This window comes from Triplophysa dalaica, chromosome 15, assembly GCF_015846415.1.
Source record: "Triplophysa dalaica isolate WHDGS20190420 chromosome 15, ASM1584641v1, whole genome shotgun sequence".
Classification (NCBI taxonomy): domain Eukaryota; kingdom Metazoa; phylum Chordata; class Actinopteri; order Cypriniformes; family Nemacheilidae; genus Triplophysa; species Triplophysa dalaica.
In genome coordinates, this window is record NC_079556.1 from 13304967 (window position 1) to 13330704 (window position 25738).

The following is a 25738-nucleotide window of genomic DNA, read 5'->3' on the forward strand; positions in this document are numbered from 1 at the left end:
TATTCCGTGGATGTGCGTCGTTCGTGTGTTTTTGTAATGTCAATGCTAAAGCATCATCAGCAGATGATCTTACCAGCGGGAGGAAATCACGCAGGTCGCGCGACCATCATCAGCATCTGATGAGAGCGATCAACGCGCTCGTGCGCGTGAGTATCACAATCTTCATCATACCTAGGCTATCCGTCGATTCGTTTTCTCTAATAATAACCGACAATCGCATTGGCGTTATTCCTCAATTTGGCAGGACTGCGCTCCCCCATCGTCACGTTTGAGCCGTGGTTACCGTTCCGTTTGAGTCGCTCTTAGGAACTGCAGTATAGGATGAAGTCGCCCACTGCGCGAGCGCTTCTCTGAGCATCAGCCAACAGCAGAGGACAGCAGAGCGCGCCTGATTTTTTTCATTACTGAGCATCTTTATTAAACTACTCTTCCTGATATGAACGACTAAAACGTTAATTTAAAGTCATTAACCGACCTTGAATTTTTTTTGATGGCTATGCGGTGCATGATCATAGACACCATAAGCACGCAAACAAGGATATTCCAAAAATAACATTTCTTTAATTTACAGCATTTGAGACAAATGCTTCTGCCCCAAAAGAATAGTTTACTGCAAATTCATCAGACGTTTTGTAGATTATGCAGGCCGTGAAAATTTAATCACTCAATTGGGTGATACAATCTGAGTCACAAGATCCTTTACAAGTAATATCAGCTTTTACTTCAACACATGAAAAAAAGTTAGGCAATTTCAACTTTAGCTATATCAACAACATATTTAGTCCTATTAACTCAGCACATGCCTGAACCAAAAATAGTAAATTGAAATTGCTTGACTTGCAAAGCCCATATATATTATATGCTATATATACTATATAGAAATAATTATAAACAAACTAGTTAAAATAATCATTCAATGACTGTTCTCCAACTTAATATGTAATGAATGACGTAATGAAGCAGTTGTTGAAAACGAGTCATAATATTCTAATTATAAACCTAATGATTTTATTACAGGTGTGATTTATACCTTTGGCGTTGACTCTCAATTCCCGACACCCCTGAATGGAAAGTTATTCTTTATTGGAATCGACTCCAAGGCCTCCTTAGTATACAGAACACTTTTAAAAATAAACATACATAATTACTTTGTATATTTGTTGTTAGTACTTTGATGACTCTTGGTCTTCCCTCTAACACCTGTGTCACTTTAACAACAAACGTGACACCTAAAAGTAGTTAAATTACAAATCTCAATTAAAACAGACGGTCTGTCATTTTGTTTAATTTTGTAAACAGCTTTGTCTTATAAGTTACAGTTATATTGTAATAGCTCTTTTAAATGGAATATAAATACATATCAGACATCAGATTCTACCCCAAAATCATATTTTTTTGTTTTACTGCATTTTATTTTTATTGTTTCTTGATAAAATACACTTTGTTTACAGGTGCTGATTACAATAACTATATTACATTCACCTTTATTTTACATGAAGTATTTTACTTCTAAAAAATATAAAATAACATACACAGTGGAAGCCATTCTAAATGGCCTCAAAGTTGTTTCCCCCACAAACTTTGTTTCTGAAACATCCAAGTAACAGGAAAATATTGAATCTATTAAAAATTCAATTGTTTTGTAAAGTTTACAGGCATAAAAAGTAGGGGTAGTAGGTCATGCATTTCAAATATCAATGGAAATAAAAGCAGTAAATATGGTAACTAACACAAACACTAGCACTACTTGTAGCGCTGATGACAAATGCAAACATTTCCATGTATTCAGATCTAAACATAAGCTTTGGGACTAAAATTAAATTAAGTTCTTTAAAACCTGCTTTATTGTATAACAGAGATATCACAGTTATTTTCTAAAGTGTTTCCTGTGTGTTTACTGTAAATGCTGCATATGTTTATATATATTAAAATGCAAATGAAGGTGACAGTTTATACTGACTGACAAAATAAGTAAATGAAAGCCATTAAAAAAATCCTCACATCCAATACCAGTCAGCACATGAAGCGAAGTGTAAATTTTATTTTTACAACACAAATGGTGTTACCTGATGGAACCATTTTTTGCAAGAATGTAGTCGTTCAGTAATGATTTAAGTGAACTGTTTTACTAGTCAAATAAAAATCCACTATGAGGGCACATCAATGCATTGCAGGCAAAATTACGAAAATATCAACAGACTCTCGGGGTCAGACTATCACAAGGGTCCTGGTACAAAAAAACTGTAGAAAGTTTATGTACACCTTGGATAAAGGTATAACAAGATGGTATTACAAGACGAGACAGCCATTATAAAGATATAGTAAATACCCTGTTTCTTAAATGTTTTGTAAAATGATTCGTAAATAGACTTCTTTTGAAAAATATATTACTTAAAATATATTACTTTGTTTAACTAAACAGACATTAAAACAAGATCTGATTATCTAGTCCCCATATATTGACTTTGGTATATTACCAAGCAAATCTAAAATTCCTTTACAGTTCTTGCCTTAAAGGCAAAAGAAGAAAGACTGATTCAAAGATGCAACAACTTGTTATATAACCTGTATCAAAATTTTAGCACAATTGTTTCAGGACAGAACATTTAATGTTTAAACATGATTCAAATGATTTGTTTTGACACTTTTTAACAAATAAAAACCCTTTGTAAGGTAGACAACTGGATATGTTAAGACAGCAACGCTTTGTAAAAATGGATTTTAGTACACCTCAAAGAAAGTCACTATTTACAATATAAAACAAAACAAAAACATTCATATCCTTCCCTGTTGAAAGGTTTAACTTCATTGCTCATATACGTTTGCTATTGTCACTTAGCATTATTTTTCTTATTTTATCACAAAAGTCTAAGGTTATATGGAATATCTACTATTCCACTTAGAGGCAATGTCACATGTGTGACGTAAACAGCTCGAACGATTAGACAAAGAATATTGAAATGATTAAGACCTGGTTTTGCTCCTGAGAGGGTACAATAGATTATTTGATTAACAAGTGCTTGAACACTTTTCATCTTTAAGAATCATCCTTTCTGAAGGTATTAACAAAGTTTATTCAAGTCCTTTGTGGTATTCCAAACATAAATAGTGCAAGCCTAATAAATCTTATTTAAGATTGTTTTGTCTAAATAAAATCAGATAAGGGACTTTAATGCTCTTTGAGATTATAAATATTTTAAATGTACAAATTATTGCCATAGTCAATAAATATACATCTATTCTGATATTCTTCCCCTACAAAAACCCACCAACGTAAGAGAAGTGCTAGCACACTTGAAACCCCTCCCTTCAGTTCCATCAATAACTTTTTTTAACAGTACCATATAAGCCTCGTAACAATAAAGATTAATATATTAGGTTTACGTATTCACAGTAATTCTGCAACTGCTATTTCAGTTGTGTGGTTGAAATGTTAAAACTAACCAGCAAAGCTTAAAGGGATAGTTCACCCAAGAGTTTCTGTCATCATTTGCTCATCCTCAAGTTGTTCCAAATCTGTATACATTTCTTTTTTCTGTTGAACACACAAAAATATATTTGAAAGAATGTGGGTGGCCAAACAATTCTGGTCACCATTGACTACCATTGTAGTTTTCTTTACTTTTATTGTAGTTTGGTTACAAACGTTCTTCAAAATAACAGAAAACAGAAAAAAGACATGTATACAGGTTTGGAACAATTAGAGGGTGAGTAAATAATGACAACATTTTCATTTTGGGTTTGATTCCTTTAAATATTTATATGACCAGTTTCAGCATGCTAGTGTGGATTGCGTGTAAAAGATAGTCTCCAAAAAGGGGTAATAACGATTTTTACATCTACAAAAATAGTAGTATAATGATTTTCATTTTAAAAATGATATTACAAAAATATAACAGAAAAAGAACGAGCCTTAATATTGCCACTATTCAATGAGTTGAGTCAACGTGCTCACTGAGAGAGAATTAATTTGCATTGCACATACTAGACAGCCCATCTACCATGCTAAATGTGTTCTGTATATGTGAAAAAAAACAATAACAGCACAACAGCCTACCTCTCAAAACAACGGATACACAACCAGCTTACCACATCAAGAGTCACTGCTGGCAACATGCATTTCTGTTACCCTTGAAGGGATAGTTCACCCAGAAATGAAAATTCGGTCATGATTTACTAACCCTCTAGTTGATCCAAACCTGTATACATTGCTTTGCTCTGTTGAACATAAAGAAAGATATTTGGAAGAATGTTAGCAACGGACATTTCTGGGGCATAGTTTTTCTTTAATGTTCTTTTTAACAAAATATATTCCCAGGAAAACAAAAAGTTATGAGGCACCATTCACCTTCTACACCTCTCAAAAATGTCAGTTGCTAACATTTCAAATATCTTTCTTTGTGTTCAACCAAAGAAATGTATACAGGTTTAGAACTAGAGAGTAAGTAATTCATGACAGATTTTTCTTTTTTGGTGAACTGTCCCTATGATTGCTTTTTTCAATGGTTACTGTTGCTATTAAACATCACGAACACTATCGTACCACCAAACACGAGACACAAAGTTTGGATGGCCCGATGCAATCATCGTGACAAAATGCGCCACATCCCTTGCACATAATCATGGCCTTTAACCGACAGTAGCACTTTGATTTGACGTCCTCCATCCCAGAGGTTTCGATAAAGGCTTGTTGAGGTGATGTCTCCCCCTGGGTGCTCTGATCTAAGAGGTGACCAGCAGGTATGGCAGTGACAGTAACGGAAAAAGACATCATACTTCCACCTGCCGGATCGACACCGCTGCTGCAGGACACAGTTGAAGAGGTTGGAGTGTCGATTATGTTGAGTGTGTGTGGAACAGTCATGCTAATGGTTCCGCCGTACTGCGGGCCAATGGCAAGTTCTTGTCCGTTGTGTGTTTGGTGACTGCCCGCTAACTGATATGGCTCTGTGTTACCCTGTATACCGCTGCAGATTTCAAACTGCTTTCTTGAGCAAGTTTCTTTGGTTCTAGTAGAAGCGCAGTCATCTTTGTTGGATAAACAGCTAGATGAAGATTCAGATTTCACGTTGGAACTGGGTGGTGGTGCAACACCCTGATCAGTGCTAAAATATACCTGCGGTTCCAATTTGACTCTTGGGGAATTCCGTTGTTCTCCAGAGAAGCTTCCTATTGTTTCGTTTTTTTCTTTCACGCTCTCCTCTTCTTCTTTTTTCTCTTTCTTCAAGTTGGCAAGGGTTGTGTTATTAGCTGGATGTGGCCTTTTGCTGCTTTCGGATCCTCTACCGTAAGTGGAGACGTTTAGGAGGTAGTGTCCTGTCATTGCTGGCTTGGACTTACTCTTCCGTCCAAAGATGCCTGGATGTGTACACACCTGCTCTTGGTTGCTCTCAGGGTGTCTTAACTGAAATGACTGAAATTGGGAAAGCTGAGAGTTAACTGCAGATCTGCCTTGCATCGTAGATGAACCAGACAAAACTTGGTGCCCAAATCTGCTGATATCTTCTTGCTTCTCTTTTTTTAACCCAGCTGTGGTACTAATGTTTCCTTTTTCTCTGTCAGAAATGGCCACAGACTGAACCTCATTCTTGGATAGTGGCTTTGGGAGAATCTTCTCTATAGGAACATCTTTACCTTGAAGGAGCTGGGTGACGAGTGGATTATTTGCTGGGATTGTAAAACTAGACTTGGTCTTTGACAACCCCGACAATGGCGTCTGCTGTGCTCTCTGGTTATGTGCAATTGCATTTGACACAGTCAGGTTTTCTGGCTGATTTGAATGATGTGCTATCATTCCTCCACCACTATGAATGTTATGTTGTTCTTTCAGCATTGGGTTTAGTGTACCCGGAGTGGTTTGAGACCCCATCAAAGAGCGAGTCTGGTTTGCACAGAGGCCTTGAGTAAAACCAAGATTAGTGTGTCCGGAAGAACCTGAGGAGGGAGGAGTTTGTGAAAGAGCTTCGGGGATGGGAGACCCATAGCTCTGTTTTGTTGGTGACACAGATTGACTTCTGCTGCTTGCTGGTGAAAATTCTTCAGACAGGGATCGAGCTGGGGAGGGTGTGGAAGTACCTCCACTTGACCCAGTTCCTCTTGAGGAAGAAGAGCCGGCAGCTGCTGCAGCAGCGCGCTGTGCCCGCGCTAACTGGGCTTTTGCCTTGATGTCAGCTAGAGTGCGTGCTCCAGTGCGACCAGGCCGAACGCTAGGTGGTGTCAAGGGGATGGGAGTCCTTGGGGGTGTCTGCTCAATAGATGCAGGAGCAGAGAGAATTCTTGACACTGGTATCTGCGAGATTTAAAGAGAGTTTCAAAGTTAAAGTCAAAGTTTCACTGTAGTTCTCATTAAATATATTAGAGTAAACTAGAATTATGCTAGAGTGTTGTGGGTGGTTGCCAAGAAGAATGTTCTGGGTGGTTGCTAGGGGGGTTACTGGCCCAAGTCAAAAATAACCATATCTTAGTCTATATAATATTCTGGGGCCAGATTCACAAAAATGTAGACAAAATATAAGAACAATCTGAAGGTAATTTATAAGAAGTTTGTAAGAATGTAATATGGGCAATTCTCAGAAATTTCGCAAGAAGGACAACTTTATATTTTTTTTAAAGAATAGATGCACAGTCTTTGACAATGATTATACTCACCTGCGCTAACATATTGATCTATCCAATAAATATTTTAGTGTAACAAACGCATCAAGTATATTAGCATGTGATTTTAGCATGTGAAGTCTAATTTTTGTTGCTGGTAATATAATATGGAAAAGTCAATATTGATTGCCTGTATAGTTCCATCTGGAACACAAACAATGCTATATAGTAAAATATTCAATGTAAAATGTTAGCTACCATTATAATATTATATAAAGTAATACAAAGTATAACATGATGTCCTAATACACAATCATATATATCATTTCAATATTTGTGACCCTGTCCAATGTTTCAAGTCGCTTTGAACCAGCATAAATGTAAAAAGAACACATTTTTCTAGTTATGAGGAAGAAATATTTCATCATTATTATATCAGAATATGAAATGAAATCCCTTGTTACTAAACTAATCTTTGACAAGTACACAGTCAAAATTTCTGAGATTTCTAACCCAATGCGATACATGTGACATTAGAAACAACCAAATACAGTACATGTATAAAATATCATACCGTTTGCGATTTAAGACTCCTGTAACTTTAAGACTTTAAGAGGGATCAGATAATTTTTCGGATCATGTAAATTCTCATCATAGTTTTATTATGATAATTAAAGCAGTTTAAAGAATAGTATTTTATATAAGTAGTGAAAATACCCTGAAGATGTCAACAGATTAATTTAACCGTTTTTATTTATCTTCTAGGCTATGTTATAAAGTATGCATGTATTACTAAAATCATTATTTATAACAAACAGATATGAAATAAACGTGACGTCAGAGTAAACAGCTGACAAATGGATCTCTAGAGATTAAATTATAAATGTGACAGGTGTTACTAGGTGGCTATCATGGAGTAAATACTGTATCTCAACTGACTTTTCCTCATCTTCTCTAATGCATCACTGAATCATGAGTGGGCGCAGCGTAAAAATTGCTTAAATTGTGCGTGGATCGCGTAATTTGCTCTTTGATTTAACACAACATTACAGTACAGTAACTTTACCCAGCTATTAAGGGATAAACCACAATACGCTTTAATATTGTACTTGTCCAGATACTGGAGAGAGCGAGAGCGTGTGCACGCTAAACTCTATGATGAATAAATTTACAGTTATCCGCAGGTCACATGCATTCCGACTGTAGAGCACGATCCGTACGGATCAACTGCGATCCATTTCACTACTATCCTCCAGGCAGATAGGTTGCAAGCCTCTCATAAATTTGTTCTAATCCCTAGCCAAATATGAGCAATAAAAAAAGTATGAGCTAAGAAATGAAAATAAAACTTACTTTGAGGGGAGGTACTCTCTGTTCTACTACTTCCTTAGCTATCGCTGGAGGTGAAGTTTCTATTGGAGTGACCCGAGGTTTTTTCTCTATTCCTAGTTCTGTTTCTTGTTCAGTGGAGAGTTTCCTCTTCAGATGTTCTGATGTGACAGCAGGTATCGGAGATACAGGCTTATTCCTCTCCATTACGGTTTGTCCAACCTCAGCCACAGTGATTTCTTCTTTAGTGGTCGGTGTGTCCATTTCTTTCAAACAGATGACTGCTGCTTCTAAAGGAGATGCTAGGGTCTCACATCTGATCTCTTTCTCCTGTGTTGTTTCACTGGGTGCTGTGGTCTCCTCTGCTTTCTGAACGGGAGACTTTGCAGTCAATTCTCCCGTTGTTTCTTTCTCGCCTGGGGTCGATTGTACTTGCTCTGGAGCTGAATGTTTCACTTGCTCTTCATGGGAGGAATGTGTTACTGCTGGTTTCACATCTCTGGACCTTAACTCCATGTGGCTGACCTCCACCACTGCGCTTTTCTTTTGTGATTCTTTGACAATCTGTGGCTTTTCTGATGGGACTGTGCTTTTAGCTGGTTCAGGAACATCATCAGCCTCTATCAGCTGTGTGGATTCTTCTACAGTTAGTCCAGAACTTAAAAACAAGCAGATTGAGATTGAATATGTGATTCTAAAACATCATGTAATGTACAATCAATAGTTATTTTTATGATTTGTGGGGACTTACTGTTCACCATAGTAGCTCTCAAAGAAATGCTCCTTCCAAGCCTCCACCTTCTTTTCTTTCTCAATTTCCTGTCGCATTCTCAGTCTCAACTCAGGGGTGAACTCACCTGAGATGACAAAGCGTTTCACATAAGCCACATTGCATAAGATGTTGCAGATAAGGTTACTTTTTAGTTCGCCCAAAAATGAAAATTCTGACATCATTTACTCGCCCTTATGTCATTTCAAATCTGTATAACTTTCAATCTGCCACAGTACACAAAAGAAGATATTTTGAAGATTGTTGTTAATTGGCCCCCATTCACTTGCATTGGTTTTGTGTCCATTCAATAGAAGTGAATTGGGTCCAGTGCTGGTCGGTTACCAGCATTCTTCAAAATTTCTTCTTCATTTTTGGGGGAACTATCACTTTGATGGTGCACCTACCAATGTCAAAAAATTGCCTTTTTTGCACCTTTCAGTATGACCTTTTCTTCTAGTAAGTTTAAAGTTTACTAAAAACTCAAATATCTGTTTCAAATTAACTGTCTAAATATTAAATAACTGCCGGAATATAATTTTGAACAAACTTAAGGAAAATTAGAAATGTTGCCTGAATCATGTTAAGAACTGAACAAAAAAACTATTAAATAACAACGAAAACTAAAACTGTTGAAATAAAAGCTCCTTCGTAATATTAAAAAAACTACAATAAAGCTACGAACAAAACTTTAACAACACTTCTAATAAGCCACCAACACATCAACTGACCCTCTGCCAGCCTTTCTTTCCAAGATTGTGCTGCAGATGTAAAGAACTCATTGTTCAAAGTAGAACTGGTCACCTTCAATACTCCATCCATAATAGCCTGCAATAAAAATACCCAGAATTTCTCAGTAACAACCACCTTAACTTATTCATGAACCACAAACAAAGAGGTCTGTATTTCATTACCTGCTGGTCGACCTCTGGGAGCATCTTAAGAAGCTTCTGTTGACACTCTGTAGGCAACAGTGAGAATGTGTGCTTATTGATTAGTGCTCGCAGGTTGGTGTTGACGAGAATGGAGTCTGGTGTTTCAACATCTATCTCACATTTTGTACGCCTCAGTTGTCCTTAAATTCAAGAACGGTGAGATCAATTACAACATCTCATGCACGAATACAAATGACACTTATCAGTGAGAAAACGTACTGGCGCTAAGCCGACTGGAACGCTGAGACACCTTCCGGGCACCGGTTGTATGGCAAACGTCTGCTTTGACAGAGGACGATGAGCTGGAGGTAGAATTCTGTGGACTGGCAGGGCAGCGCTCAGCCTGTTTGAGCTCCCAGGCTGTGGTAGACAGAGATTTGTGTCTAACTTGCAAATCTCACAAAAAAACGATATGTATGCTGTATAATGTGCATCAGGGGTCTCTGACCCCATATTAAAGATTGCAAAAGGTGTGTCCAGAATTTTGGCATTATGCATGCTATAATTTTCTAACAGAAAAATTTTCAAATCATAGAAACAGCATTAAATGCTGAACATACGTGTTTTGGATGTAGATGTGTCGTGACTCATGTCTTTGACCGTCTTGAGGAGCAGCCGTGAACTTGAGGTGGTGGGAATTCCAGACTGCCTCCGTTGATTCCTCTGTTGCTGCTGTTTGAGTGCCTGCGGAAAAAAGTTTCCATAAATCCATACGTTACTATGACAACAACAGAGGGCATCACTGGCTCAAGGTTCAACCATTAAACAGTGGTCAATATCACAGAATGTTTGGCTATAGAATAGAAAATAGTATGCTGCTAAACTGTAACTGTAATAGTAAATAAAGGTAATATAAGTAAACATGACTGTTGTAATATTGTACTTACAGCTATAAAAAATATATAAAAATGTCTTAAAATATTGTTTCCCAAAAAGGTTGAGGCATAGGTGAAATAGTTATTAAAGGTTGTTTAAGAAATGGAGAGGCACAATCAGAGGTGGAGCCTACATTGTTTTTACGGTTGCCGACAATGTCACAACTTGCTGCAATATGAGGCTTGTCATCTGTTCATTTGTTTTAACTGAAAGGATGTTATGTAAGTGGTATTTTATGTCAATCAAACGAAATAAGGTACATTCTATCAACAAAATGTCTATTTAAAAATGAATTACGTAAAATGACTTATACCATAAGATATAAGATTTTGGTCATACTGCCCACCCCGTGTCACAAGAAATCATAACGCATAGTTCTTTTGTTTACAATAATTGTGATGTATACCCTGACACTAATTCTTTCATTCAATGAAATGTAATTGCAGGTGTAAATGGCAGTACCTGTTTAAGGGCCTTCTTGCTGTGTTTCTGTGATGGGGACATGAGTTTGCTGTTGGAGACTGATGGAGACGCACAGCGCGACTGGGGAGATGACGGCTGAGACTGCAGTTTCGTTGGCACTGAGAATCATAGAAAAACAATAGAGTCGATGCTTGCTCATCTGTACATCTATAAACATACATTCCCAACATTCAAAAAACCTTCATTTAAGTCTAAGATGACAAATTAAGCTCATTTCGATACACAAACTACACAAAATATGATGCAGTATTGCAAAATATTTTTTGCAAAGAGCAATCCCAATAACAAATCTAAACACAATGTATCTTAATTTGATAAAAATCGCACTAAAGAATAACACAAGTACTTCCAAAAAGTGGGAGGAATATAAATTACCGCTCATCAGGATAATCCAGCTCAACTTTATTTGCACCCGTAAATAGACTTGATTTGCTGTGTTGTGGGTTCACACATACTGTACAGACATCACAAATATTTAACACTGTATAAAATAATACAATATAATTGTAAAGTGCTTTAAAGTTCCCAGCATCACAAAAAAACCAGCTTGGAAGTTGGACTAAAAACAATAAATAAACATACAAAAATGTGAAATAAATAAATAAGTGAATGAACAATATGCTGCTGCTACAATTACTATTTCCTGGTCTTTGCAAAGTTTGTTCTTCCTCTTTTAAGACCACAATTTGTTTTCAAGATAATTAAAATTCACTAAAATCAAAACTGAAAGCCTTACTTACAGTACTTGGTTCTGAATGAATTCGCATTGTTTATGCGCATTTTTATTCAATATTTTAGATAACATTTCTGCAAGATGGCTTGAGGTAAAGCAAGTGTTAGCTAGACAGCATTGTACTCCTCTTAAATATATGAGGAAGTGATATCAATGGAAAAAAAACATAATTTCCTGTGTTTTGCATTCTGAGAATAATTTGACTTAAAAGGAGCACAGCTAAACCTTAGATCTGAGGTCATTTACACACTCTAACCTATAACAGCCCACACATAATGATACAGATTTAAACAGAAATCATTAATAATATGATATCATTTACATTTTCACAAGTTACATTTATTTTTATTGTTGAAATTGTATTAGTGACAATTCAATATATAGGACTGAAAGAATAATCAGCAGACGTTTGCTCAACTTTAAACTATCATCATATCCGATTGGAAGATTAACAGTGCAACACTCACAGAGTATACATACAATAATGTTAATTTATGAAAATCCATTCCTACATACTCATGTCTCCGGTACACATATCTGCACATCTCACTTCCCTCTGTACAAGTGTGCACATCTATATAACACAAGAATTGTCGGTTTGAATTTTATGGTGATTAAAGATAATGTGTGTCCTTTTCCAAAGCTCAAACACTGTCTTCTATTCCATCTTGAAAAAGGGAGACACAACCATGAGCCAACTATTTACAGTCTGATTTTGACAAATATTCTCAACACTTTATGGCACTATAAAAACGTAGCTCAGTTAGCCCGAGCAGACAAAAATTAACTTAGTTAGTGGTGTACATCATGGCAGGACTACTGTATCTATTTGTTTTTGTCAAAGTTGTTTGTAAAGTCATGATTTTGCAAACCCTGATTGTGTAAGAGATATAACACACTACAACATAAAGTTTAACTTTTCAGATTTCCCAGTTATAAAAAGCATGTTACCTCTCCTCTTCCACCTTCCTCTGCGTCCATCTTTGCTGTTGCTGGTGGTGTTTTCTGTGCATCTGGTATCAGACATGTTATCGCTGCTGTCCTCCGAGGTCTCTTCTGACAGTTCCTGCATCACGTCTGCAGTGTCCTTCTGCTCATACGATAACATAAACCATACACATCAGCAGCCAGACACACAATAAACTGAAACATTTGACAGGTTATGTGAATCGGATTAAATCATTATTATGTTGATAATTATAAACACATGAAAACACATTAAGGACAAATACTGGAGGACAAGGACTATAGTAGCCTATTATTATTTTACAATTCAGTAAGTATGAAATACATACCATTGGTTGGGAAAAATCATAAAGTCAGTAAACATATTATGAACTTCGCTTCTTAAAAACATTAGAAAACACAAACACTTTTATCCAATGCAACTTAACTTGTAAATTCAAAAAATACATTATCCATTATTATTAAAATCCTTATTGCAGCATCATGGCTAGAGCTAAAGTAAGCTTCAAATCTGTGTTTCAAATCCGGCTTGCATGTTTCACATATCATCACTGTCATCAATCTGTTAATAAGTGGCTATAGCATTTTTAGTTCTGTTACTCTATAGCTGCCTTAAGAATGTTCACCAACCTTCAGTGTATAGACTCCCATTCGACCTGGAACTTTGTAGAAGATTCCTTCCTCTCCACGTGAGTTTGTATGAAGCATGGCATTGAGACAGGCAAGAGGGGAAGTCCCACTAAAAAAATGAAAATCAGCAAGTTAAACCTACACACACTTCTCAATTTATTTGTTCCTCTACGTGAAAACATGTTCAAATAAAGAAAAACATTAAAATAATGTTAAATGTCTGATTGAATGTTAAACAAAATTTTAACAATATTTGGCTTCTTATCTGGTAAGAACAATGTAAGATCAGCGTTTCTAATACTGAAACTGTAAAAGATGCAGAATATCACATGGTTTTGTAAACCACATATTTTAAACCATGAGAGAATTCTCTGTATTTTGTGTTAAAGTTTGATGCATTTGGATTAATTGGATTAGATTTTGATCAGTAAAATACAGCTAAAATCACAACTTTATCACAATGTTTGGCAAAGAAATAAAATAAAAAGGTGGCTTGATATATTATTTGTTGCCATATTGTGGCTTTATGTTTGGATTTCATACTGTACGTGTCGTGACACAATGTTCTCATTCTTTTAAGACTCTTTAGTATAAAAGTTTGCATTAATAAAAGTTATATGCCCAATAAAAATATAAGGGCAAAATATCCTATAAAACACTTTCAACATTTTTGTCATGTTATAAAATGCAATGGACTCTCAAATGTGCATAAGTGTAGTGACGTACTTCCGATGTAGTCAGGATATCAGTTTCCGGTTTCATTTCTAAAATGACTAAACATACCTAATCAACTATCGGGAAAACAAATTTCTTTCAAAATGTGCTTGTAATAAAAACTATCTGTTGTCAAAAATTTGGTCTCATTCAACGGATAAATTGAATAATCTCACGTTAAGCATTTTTTTAGTCCATTATAAACAATAGGGAAACCAAATAATTTAAGATTTATTTCTATGGAATAGAAAATGCTTAACGAGAGATAACTCATCTTATCAATAATATAAACTCAATAACAGCTCGTTCTTCTGACAATAGCTAGTGTTCATTACAAGTACATTTGGACAGAAATGTTGATTCCCCCGGTCGTTGTTTAGGTATGTTAAGACGTCTTAGAAATGAAACCGGAAACTGATATCCCGACTTCTGACCACATCGGAAGTTCATCACTATGCTTGTGCACAGAGTCCATTCAATGGTAATGTAAGAGGGCATACAGAGACAAAGTAGTTACACACATTCAGTAAAATAAAATAACAGAGAATCTTTAAATATAAAAGAAAAAGCACAACCAGCAACTAACTAGTTTAGAGGACAAGCACAATGGTAAAAGCCACAGCCACAAGGCCTTTGCTTTTGGGGTTTATAGAATCCCTTGCATGCCGTGTCAACCAGTAATAGGTTAATAACATGCACAGGGATTGGATTGTGGATTTTAGTTAGTTGGAGAGGAGGGTATGCTTCTGTATAATCTTACCTTCTGGATGACAAGAGAGACAAGAAATAAAAAAGAGATTTGATTATTAGATATGCTGATGGTATAATTGGTATAACTGTAACCTGAACTGAAGATAAAAAAGCGAAGAACTGGGACGTACACAGATTTACGTTGCATGTGGATAAACATGGGAAAATGATCTCACCTTATCTCCTTAAGCCTTTCTCTTTGAATCACTTGAAGGATCTCTTTATGACTCATCGGGGTGTTGGGGTACTTCTCAAGAACCTGGGAACAGTGTTAAGAGAACAAGTAAGAGGTGTAGCAATAACTCACGACTCACGCTATAGTAGAGACCAAAAAGAACCCAGCAGCAGAGCGGATGGTCTTTTTATAAGAGGTTTTTTTATTAGTCAGTAGTGGCATTGGTTGGTCGCAGTGTCAATTGCATCTGTGTATGAAACGAATTGGGCTAGAAAATGATTGAAATGGGGGTGGGGTTTGGTTAGTGAATAATGTAAGAATAATGAATAAAGATGCAAAATGTCTTTAAATATGAAAAATAGGTGTTGGTAATTGCATTCTCCGCAGATGTTGCATAAGTGAGCAACAGGCAGTGAGACATTTGATTTCCACTGTTGTGTCTGAGAAATGGAGACAAAATCTAGACATTCCTGAAGATCTGCAGCTTTCAGACACATTTGAAGTCAGTCGCTGGATCAAAGCCCAAGACCTGCTCCTTCCCTGCTGTGTTAGAGTTCTGACATGAGCTTATTCCATTTGAGCGATCCTGAATTATTACTTTGGGAATACATCACATCAATATTCCACTTATCCATATTTTGCTGGGAAATTCTCTTTTTTTGGTGTAAAACACATACCGAGGCCTTAAATAGTACTGTAATTGAACACATAGCCATAACTACAAATGTAAGGATTTCTGTACATTTTTTATTTTATTTGCTAATCTCATGTAACCAACTGGTCCAACAGTTGTGGATGTATGACGTCTATTACTCTCATATTCATACAAGTGTCAAAACAAAGTGTATCATATTACCATGAACATGAGCCATTAATGCATAGAACTACTTTTCACTGTCATTTTGCAGTATTATCTTTTACATACAGTTGACATTAAGATTATAAATTTTGTATGAGTCTGTATGAGTCTCTCAATTGTCCCTAGTGTGAAAAGGTGGATCTCAACATCATAGTCAGGGTTGGAAAGGGGTCAAATATGCAGGAGATGCTTGTAAAGCAAAGAATGTCAAGCACATGGAGGATTTTATTGAAGAGCACCAGGCAGGACAAATAAGGGACCTTTCAGGTAACACTGCACGCCTAGTATTAAGACTCAAGGGTACTAAACTTTTGAACTTTGTTTATGGTAAGTCAATTTATTATTGCGACTTGTAGATTATATGCACATACTGTATAGTCACTCTTTTTATCCCTTGTTTTCTGTAAAACATTACAATTCTACAGATGTAAACTTATCCGTATATACTTATATGTAACCTAAACTGTAGATCTGCCTAAAGACGAGGAGCTTTTATTTAAATGCTAGTTTATTTGCTTTTATGATCTAATATAAGACTTTTATTTTAGATTGTAAGCGTCCGTATACTTCTAGGGGGACACTATTATATTAAAAAAACTTCTGATGTTGGTCAGACAATGCTTTGAGAACTACATTTGGCTCAAATAAGAACTAAACTTGACAGCTGTAGCTATAAACTAAGCCACTTTTGCGTTTAAATTTGTTTGAATGAGTTAAATTCTTTACCTACTGCTTTACTAACACATGACAGGTGCATCACATAAAACGGAATAATGTAATGTTAACTCGTTACTTAAAAGATTATTAGAGGCTATATCTGAATAAATATACTGTAACAATGTCAGCCTGTATTGATACAAACTGTCCGGTTTAAGTAACACGCAAAAGGACTTGTTTTGGCTGAACGGATTATGTCAATTCCAACGACAGACATGACAAATGGTAAACACAAGGTTTGACAAGCGCTCAAAACATCGCTATATATCTAGCCAACACGTTTAACCGACCTGTAACAGTGAGTGTTTGCTATAAGAAACAATTTGAGTAGAACCACCGAGTCATATTATACTGTCTTCGGTAGGTTAAAGAAAATAACGAAATGTTTCGAATGTTTAGGTGAGCTAAGCTAACAGGCTAAACAGCCAAGTGTCACTAGTGTAAGCGCGCTTAGCTGCCTCGCGCAAGCTAGCAGCTGAGGACGCAAACGTCAGCTTACGCAAACTCTTTTAAAGCACTACCCGGGCGAAAAAGTTGTAAAATAAAAGGTAATTTTCGATCAAACATGATATTTGTTGTTATGTCACGCTTTCACAGCGCACGGATGCGAATGCACTCTCAAGTCTAACCGAAACCAGGCCCTGAAATGCATACGCAATACTTCGCCTACAACAGCGGGTCATGAACTCATAAACACAGTTGTACAAGTGGGAGAACAAGGCGAAAACAAGACAAACAATCGCTCAAGAAGTCTGCAGTTTTACCGTTTTGGCGGCCTCTGCCCACGTCCTGCCCTTTTTCTTCTTCTGTCTTTCCCTCATGCCTGCGGTCGCTTGCGAAAAATCGACCAGTTTTGAAAGGGCGCTGTAGAAACTGTTTATGTTGCTTTAGTTACCGTGCGAGAGCTACCATCTCTGCCATATTGGGCTTTTACTGTAAGAGACATATCATGTGACCCTCTGGGAAACGTCATCTTACTGTACTATGACAGTTCAGGGGAAAGCACCTACCTCGGTCTCTCGCTATTGTTTCTTTATTTGTATAAACGTTTCAACTTATTCACTGTACTCGAAACACAAAGGCACATACATAATACACATGATACCATGTCTTTATGCTTATCAGTTAACATTACAATTTAAGACCTTTAACAGTGGCTAAATAAAAACAAGATAACATCGTTATGCTAGTCATGGGTTAATAGCTGGTAAGAATATATACAGTATGAATTCACGTAAACATGACCTTGAAGTTGCATATTATTTACATATATGGAAAAGAATGAGGAAAGTCTAAAGCTGCCTATAGATGCTATGCCATTTTTCCGATGCAATGCATTTTATGTAGTGTTATATATTGTCATGCTTTAGAGTGCAGGAAAGTTGATCATGAATTTATATTAAGCATGCGGTTTATCGAGAAGACACCCACATAATGCAAGCTTGCTTGATATACACCGAGAGAGTAAATTTCTTTACATACATTTATTGTTTGCATTTGCGTTCAAGATTGACATCACAAACTATATCAGCATACACTAGCTTTTTCAAGTATACAGGACACAATTGTGCTTAAAATTGCAAATCCAAAGCTTTGATGCTAAAAAATCAACATGATTAGAAAAGACAAATGGCCTTGCTTAAAGCTTGTGAAATAACAAAAAATAAGGAACGGTGCTTTCTATATTTCTATTTCTCGGCTGATCACTAAACTGTACAGGTTCAATGGTCGTGGGTTGCCGCGCAAGCTCCCATTGCAGATGCTGAGCATTGAGTACCAGTGCTCAAAGAGCTGGATGATGAAGCAGATTGACTTGGCCCTTGGTACCTTGGGATGGAAAGAGCAAGGTTTAACTGTGGAGAATTCATTGTTGCTTTCTGGGTTCTGTGAACAGTGCCATAGGTATATGAGAAACATGCAGGACGCTCACCATGACCTAGCTTTCATGACACGTGAGGCAGTAGTCCTCTTTCTATAATGGCCAAAGTCACGTATCAAATCTTGTGTCCTTATCTCTGACCTCTGAAGGTCCAACGGAACCATGGTGGGTGGTGAAATGTCCAGTTCCAGAAGCATAACGTTCTCAGCCTGTGTCAACATAAGTTGATTTTGTTCATTATATAACAAGTACTCTGTACTATGTCATAATAATGTACATTTTCTTAGTGAGCCACTTATATCACACATTTTTGATTATAGTACAAAACCAACCCTGTATCTAGCAGGAGACCCGGTTGCCACAGCAACTTGTGCATACTGACTAATTGGTCTCTTGTATCCTACAACTGAAGTTGGTCTTCGTCTGATAAGAGGCGAGTTACTGAAAATATTAGAAGAAAATAAAGTAAAAGAATAACATAAAGTCATTGTTCTTGAATGTTGATTAAACATGATTGGTTACTCACTTTTCAGAGGGGAGAAGCGGTAAGATTTTCCACTGGTCTTCCTCACTGTCAAAGTGGAGACGATTCATGATCTTATTCTTTTCCTCAGGAGGAATGAAGTTCTCAATTATCATATTTCTGGTGAAGATAAAAGGATGAGATAATGTGTTTTTGATACGTTTTTAAAGTGGAATTAATTAACGTATGAGTATAAGGACATACTTGAATTTCATCTCTCTTGTCAACTCATTCACGGTTTGCTCTAGTTCTTGCCTCATTGTTACATGTTCATTGATGATATCCCCAATCTCAGACCTCACCAACTGTAGCTTACTGTAAAGCTGTGAGATGACAAACCATTGCAATGTTAAAATAAAAGGAATTAGTTAAACTATTACTTATCTACTACGAGACACTAACATTTTGAAAGCAAACATCAAACCATTAATAAAATAAAGTAAAAAAAGCTAAGGGAAATACACTTCAAAGCGCTGTAACATTGATCTAATTTAAAAAAAAATGTTATTTACTAAGTTAGTTAATACATAACAGCCCATCTCCTGTAATGTAGTAAATATGTTTTATAAAAAAGTATGAAACAAATATTAGCAACGTAAATGCAACATTCTGTGGGACACATTTTTCCAGCGGAAAGAAAGGCATTTAGTGATGACAGACAGTTGCTAAAACAATTAAGAGACCATCTCAAAACAAATTTACTTTTTATAGGTATGTTTGTGTGTTTTTAGGAAAAAAATATTTTTTGTTTCATTCTGAACTACTGACAATATTTCAAAAGTTTCTCTGAATTTTTTCAGACATCAAATACAGAAAAACACTACAACTTCGTATTCACTTCTGAACAATACAACAGTAATATTTCTACGTTTAAGCGGAAAAAAAACATGTTTTCATGTGTCTTCGAGTCTTTCACATTTCTGTTGGATGACTTTATGTCAATCCTGAGGATTTTGTTGAAAATGAAATGGCCTCAACACATCTAGAAATGCAATACAATAGACTGCAACGCTTATGTTTTGTTGTGTTACAAATACAAGTTCTGAATTTTATGACCAGGGTTGTGTTACTACACACCTTTCTTAGTTTCTTGGTCTTTAATTCAACCTCTTGCTGTAGAGTGGAGAACGTCTCTTTCAGTTCGATTGTCTCTTCATCTTGTTCAAACATCAGCTGCTGCATATCTCGTTCCATTCTCTCCTTGCAGGGTTTATTATACATAAACACAAACACATATCAGATTCTGATGTTTGAAATGTATTTAAATGATTATGTATTACAGCTATGCTGTGGTTAGTGCATTACAGTAATTATGTGGTTGCTCCATTACTGCTATTACCTGCTCAGCAATCTCCTGCCTCTTCAATTCCAGCTTTCTCTGCTGTTCGTTGGTGTGATCAATGATGGTTTTCCCTCCAACCAGAAGCTTACTTTCCATAGCCTACACACCAGAGACATGCAATATATATTTAACATGAGTTTTTGTTAGTAAAATTTGGGGGTAGTCGAAAGATGAGTGAGCAAAAACTAACCTTGTACTTTTCAATCATGGTTTCCATAGCTTGTTGCTCTTTCATCAGCTCTTCAACAGTTTTTGTTTTCTCATCTAATGTGCCGAGTTTCCTGCTGAAATCTGGCGTGTAATTAGCCGAGCACATCTGCTGCTTCCACCAGTATTCCTCCACACTTTCTTCTCGTACTTTCTCCACAATCCCCACATCTCCATCCATCTGAGTTTCCACTTCCCCAGTGCTCAAACTTCTCTTCATCCTGATACTATTTCTCCTCCGTCTTCTCCTTTCTTTGGCCAGCATCCCTCGTTCCTCAAGCTGCACCTTCAGGCGAGCTATTTCATCCTGGAACTCGCGCAGCAGCGCTTCTTTGGGGTCCTCGTTGATCTTTGGCTTGTTCTTAATGTTCTTCGCTCTGTTGGCGTACCTCAGTGTGGTAAGAGTTTCATCATAGTGGCATGAAGATGGTCCGATTGTGGCAACCATGACCGTTTTGGAGTTGCCTCCAAGGGAGTCCTGCAACAGGCGAGTGAGTTTCGAGTCCCTGTAAGGAACGTGAGTACTCTTCCCATCCACCAAGGCCGAGATAACGTTTCCGAGGGCCGAAAGAGACAAGTTTATTTTTGTAGCTTCTTTAAACCTCTGTCCCTCCACTCCTGTCTTGCGTTGGCGCTCGCTGCCTGCCAGATCCACCATGTTTAGCTTTCCAACACGGATGTGATCCTCACCATCGATGCCCATCTCACTGCATTCGATAGTGATGATGAAAATCGCATGTGATCTTGAACTACGATCGTTCATTTTGGTGTATCCAACAGACCTTGACTGGTTTCCCAAGTTCATGACATGTTCAATTTCCTTTATGTTTTTGGTCACCACGGATGATAGATCTTTGACATACACACCCAACTCTGGATTCTCCTTTAGCTCCAGTTTTTTATTGTTATCCTTGCACAGGAGATCTCGTATCTCTTCTTGGTATATCTCAATATAAGAGACTCTCACAAGGTACTGTTGATTCTGAGATCTGGATATATGAGTGAAAATCTGTTGGAACGAATTTGGGATGACTCCCCGTTTCTCAGGGTCTGTGGGCACACCTTCCATTGTATATGTTTTGCCCGTGCCAGTTTGACCGTAAGCAAATATAGTTCCGTTGAACCCAAGCAAAACAGAGTCGATAAGTGGTTTACACGCATAATTAAACAGCTCGTTTTGTTTGGAGCTGGTTTCATACACAGCATCAAACGTGAATGTTTTCATGAGGGTTGCAGATGTTTTGGGATTGCGGACGCTCACCTGTCCCCTTCTGACGTCTACTTCAACAATTCTTTCGTGATTCATCGCTTCTTCTTTCTTGTTTAATGGGCGGCACCGCACCACCACCCTCACTGCCTCTGTTTTTTTCCCCATCGACATGGACCGTGGCCGTGGTCGTAACGGGCTGTTTCTCCTCATCATCCTTCTGATGATATTTTTCAAAGCTTTTGCGCCTTAAATCTTCTGCTGTGTTTGAAATAAACGTAAGGGAAATTAAGAAGCGCAACGATCAGTCATAAAAGACGCACGTTGCTATGAAACTATTAGAACAGGCGAATGCATATCCATCATATTAATATTGTCCTAGCGCTGTACATCTTGGTCCAACGCCCAATGTGATGCTCCATCGTAACATTCCGCTCCATGCGTTGACATCCACAGATAGCGAACATCGCCCATCTCCGTCTCTGTCGGTACACACCCTGCTCCGCCACAGACAATAGACAGAGTGCGCTCACGGGCGAGCAGAGCCACTGATAGGTAGATTATCATTTTTTTCTCCCTGCGTGAGATGCTGACGCATTCTGAATCGGTTATAATGTTGCCATGATACATGCTAATTAGAGTATTAAACGTTTAAATAAAAGCGTCTCAGACGGCTAAAACAGCTAAATTTGCCAGTTATGCAGTAGTTAGAATTAAAATTCATTACGTTTATGAGTAATTATAATTTTTTATTGACCTCATCATTTGTGTAGCCTATATCTTAGATTTTGTGTTTAACAAATAGTGAAAATCAATCACAATAAAACAGTGTTTTTACAACATAATAATAAACAAAATGAGAAAAAATATTATTTTGTTATTTATTTAATTTGATAATAAATCTATATAAATCGATATAAATCTATTGAATCTATAAATATAGATACAATGATGATGGACGATTAGACTATATGCATTTAAATAGGCTAGACGTAATCTAATCGCTGTCCATTTAAAATACAATGCAACTGTTTCGCCACTCTTACATTCTTTTCTTGCTCGGCTCACTGCAGATCACATTCTTACTTTTGTCGTTTAGTTGCAATAAGACATTAAAGAATTAAGTTTTTATCTGACCATGTGACTCCAGCATACAGTGATATTCCGCCAATGGGACACATGGGAGTGCGTTTCCCCTCTCAGACCGTGTGGAGAAGTTTACCCAGTCCGGGTGCAAAGTCTTACATCTAGTGTAACTTTTCGTGGGTTTTCTCGAGCGTCTTAATTTCTTCACCACACTGTTGACAGCCGATTACAATCGCCGGTTTGTCTCATTGGAGATGAATGAATATTTCGCCGGACAGAATACTTTACTGCTTCGGATAACTGACAGTTATTCGAGTTGTCAATAGCGACGGCTTACACCTTTATTTTTCATAAATTGGTTCGTTCTCTTATATATATGGGTAGCTTTCACGTCATGGACTTTTAAACGGTTGCCTTCACGAAATGTAAATTATTTTAAAAACTTTTCTCGGGACTAATATTTTATTTTGCGCGCAGGACAAAAATATGGGTTTGGGACAGAATCGGGCACGGTTACTGTGCATGCTCTCTTTAACTCTTGGATTTTTTATAGTTGAAGTTGTGGTTAGTAGAATAACAGCATCTCTCGCAATGTTGTCAGACTCCTTTCATATGCTGTCGGATGTAATAGCTTTGGTGGTGGCTCTGATCGCTATGAGCTTTGCAGAGACAGCTCGCGCCACAGATAAAAACACTTACGGATGGATCCGCGCAGAAGTCATTGGAGCTTTAGTCAATGCTGTGTTTTTGACGGCACTTTGCTTCACTATTTTATTAGAATCCGTCGAGCGCTACACAGTGCCTCATGAGATTGAGAATCCACGCATTGTCATTTGGGTTGGCTTTGCTGGTCTCTTGGTGAATGTGTTGGGTCTTTTCCTGTTCCACGGACACGCGGGGTTAGGTGGGCACGGACACTCTCATGGTGGGCACTCTCATGCTGGACACTCTCATGGTGGGAACTCTCACAACGGACACTCTCATGTGCACAAGACAAACCAAATAGATTATGAAAAATCTAAGGCACGTGAAAAGGAGCACAATCTTATGATTAACAGCAACATTTTACAAGAAGATCAAGCTTTGGAGCTGAAGTCAGGTAGGTATCATACTGCAATTTTATTAGAATACGTTGAGATATTTTATCTTATGAAAACCTGAAAATATTAAGGAATTTCAATATTGTGGTTTCAATGCCTGAAAAGGTGGGAAATGGGGCTTTAAAAATCTCAAAGGTGTAACATTGTTCTAGTAAGAATATAAAACTAAATTATAATATATTGATAAAAATAGTATAGCACTTTAAAATGACTTAAAAAGTGTTGTAAATGTCTTGAACATTTCACAGTATTTAATTAAAAAAAGTTTTGAAATTGAAAAAATGTATCATTCATATAATTAGACTGTATTTGTTGTCCCTATTTGTTTCTTTTTTATTTTCTCTGTATTATGGTGACTGTTTTTCCTTCTTTTTCAGACAGTTTAAACATAAGAATATCTGCCACAGGCTCATTTGAGGATCTGGATCAAGGTTCTGAGTCAGCGTCCCAGTTGAACATGCGTGGAGTGTTCTTGCACGTGCTGGGAGATGCATTAGGTTCTGTAGTTGTTGTGGTCAACGCCCTTATTTTTACTTTTGTTTGGACACCTTGCCAAAGTGAAGATATCTGTTACAATCCCTGCAGCACCGGGCACTTCGGTGAACACCACTGCGTTAATGCCACGGTGTTGAGTATATCAAAATCATCCAACAGGGACCACAGAAACGTTTCAGTGGCTGGACCATGTTGGGTGCTCTACCTAGACCCAACACTATGTGTTACTATGGTGTGTATTTTGCTCTACACAACTTTTCCTCTATTGAAAGAGTCGGCTCTCATCCTCTTGCAAACAGTACCCAAACAGATTGATATGCTCAAGCTGAATGGTAAACTGAGGAAGCTAGATGGTGTCCTGGCCCTTCATGACCTGCATATCTGGCAGCTGGCTGGGAATCGCATCATTGCCACTGCACACGTCAAATGCGCAGATCCAGCCTCTTACATGGACATAGCCAAACGCATTAAAGCAGTTTTTCATGATGAAGGGATCCACGCCACCACTGTTCAGCCAGAGTTTCCATCTAGTTCCGAAGAATATGGTGACTCCCGTTGTGAGCTTTCCTGTCAAAGTAAATGTAGCTCTAAGTTTTGTTGTAATACATCCAAAAGAGCTAAACCAGAGTCTGATTTGGTCATGAGTAAAGAAATGTCCTGCAGTCATATTGAAAGTCACAGGCACAATGTAGCATGGGGTGATCAGAAGGAACTGGATGATGCTATACACACAGACATAGAGTCAACTGTTTAGGTTAAATACTGTATAACAATAGCTGTAATATTGAGTAAGTTGTGGAAGTTATGCTTAATACTGATGATAAGAACTGTGCCAACTTAGGTATCAAATCTGCTTATTGCAGAATTAGGAAACTGAGTTTGCGGGGTTTTGTTTAAGAAACATTATTTTCATGTCTTTGTATTCATGTTCTGTAAAATCCAAAAAACTTTTTTGTTGAGAAAATGTTTTTGTTATTATTGAGTTGCATATACAGTAGATAAAGGTATTAAAGGTCACAAAATATATTTGCAAATGAAGAGATTTGTTGATGCAGATATTTATTTTTTTATAAGTTTCAATGAATAAATGCAAGAATACATAAATTATTTTAGTGTGTTTTACTTTTAAGCACTTTTGACATGCCATGGCATGCCAATAAAAAGTACAACGTAAACAATCTTTTGACATTTATTTGTGACTTAATTTTATACTTTTCATTGGCCATCACACTGTAAAAAAGTTCAGTTAAAAACAGCGGGTCTAATATTCTGCCAGTTTGGGCTCCAGAAAAAAATATGTACATATTTTTTACCAAAAAACTGTATAATTCCAGATAATTGCAGTTTTTTTACAGTGGAGGATTGTAAA

The 25738-nt window shown here is 37.1% G+C and overlaps 3 protein-coding genes across 10 annotated transcripts in view; 1 reads left to right on the top strand and 2 right to left on the bottom strand.

Moving 5' to 3' along the window:
- Positions 1–369, bottom strand: part of dtnbb (dystrobrevin, beta b) — a 53259-nt gene extending 52890 nt beyond the window's left edge. For 6 of the 8 annotated variants that reach the window (XM_056767422.1, XM_056767424.1, XM_056767421.1 and 3 more), the window contains exon 1: positions 74–369. The gene's annotated coding sequence lies outside the window, so the exon portion shown is untranslated. The remainder of the gene's footprint in view (positions 1–73) is intronic. The other 2 variants (XM_056767427.1, XM_056767426.1) reach the window with 2 other exon arrangements.
- A 1452-nt stretch (positions 370–1821) lies between these two features.
- On the bottom strand, positions 1822–22211 carry asxl2 (ASXL transcriptional regulator 2). The gene is made up of 20 exons (XM_056767674.1): positions 20465–22211; positions 20272–20373; positions 20010–20132; positions 19137–19255; positions 18936–19052; positions 18742–18850; positions 18461–18618; positions 18256–18357; positions 17295–17415; positions 14956–15038; positions 13316–13424; positions 12671–12809; positions 10966–11084; positions 10188–10311; positions 9847–9987; positions 9607–9767; positions 9424–9520; positions 8675–8780; positions 7948–8581; positions 1822–6289 (listed from the first exon to the last, which is right to left on the bottom strand). The coding sequence occupies exons 1-20, from the start codon at positions 21902–21904 to the stop codon at positions 4535–4537; spliced, it is 5859 nt and encodes a 1952-aa protein (XP_056623652.1). The 5' UTR covers positions 21905–22211; the 3' UTR covers positions 1822–4534.
- A 618-nt stretch (positions 22212–22829) lies between these two features.
- On the top strand, positions 22830–25441 carry slc30a1b (solute carrier family 30 member 1b). Its single transcript, XM_056767240.1, has 2 exons — positions 22830–23873; positions 24252–25441. Exons 1-2 carry the CDS (start codon positions 23261–23263, stop codon positions 25121–25123), a joined length of 1485 nt encoding a protein of 494 aa, XP_056623218.1. The 5' UTR covers positions 22830–23260; the 3' UTR covers positions 25124–25441.
- The last annotated feature ends 297 nt before the right edge of the window (positions 25442–25738 follow it).

Coding starts and splice junctions, on each gene's coding strand:
- asxl2 (XM_056767674.1), bottom strand. CDS start 21,904: ATGATGAGGAGAAACAGCCCGTTACGACCACGGCCACGGTCCATGTCG. Junction 20,133..20,271: donor GGCAGGAGATTGCTGAGCAG/GTAATAGCAGTA, acceptor AAACCCTGCAAG/GAGAGAATGGAACGAGATAT. Junction 6,290..7,947: donor AGAGAGTACCTCCCCTCAAA/GTAAGTTTTATT, acceptor TAAATCTCGCAG/ATACCAGTGTCAAGAATTCT.
- slc30a1b (XM_056767240.1), top strand. CDS start 23,261: ATGGGTTTGGGACAGAATCGGGCACGGTTACTGTGCATGCTCTCTTTA. Junction 23,874..24,251: donor AGCTTTGGAGCTGAAGTCAG/GTAGGTATCATA, acceptor CTTCTTTTTCAG/ACAGTTTAAACATAAGAATA.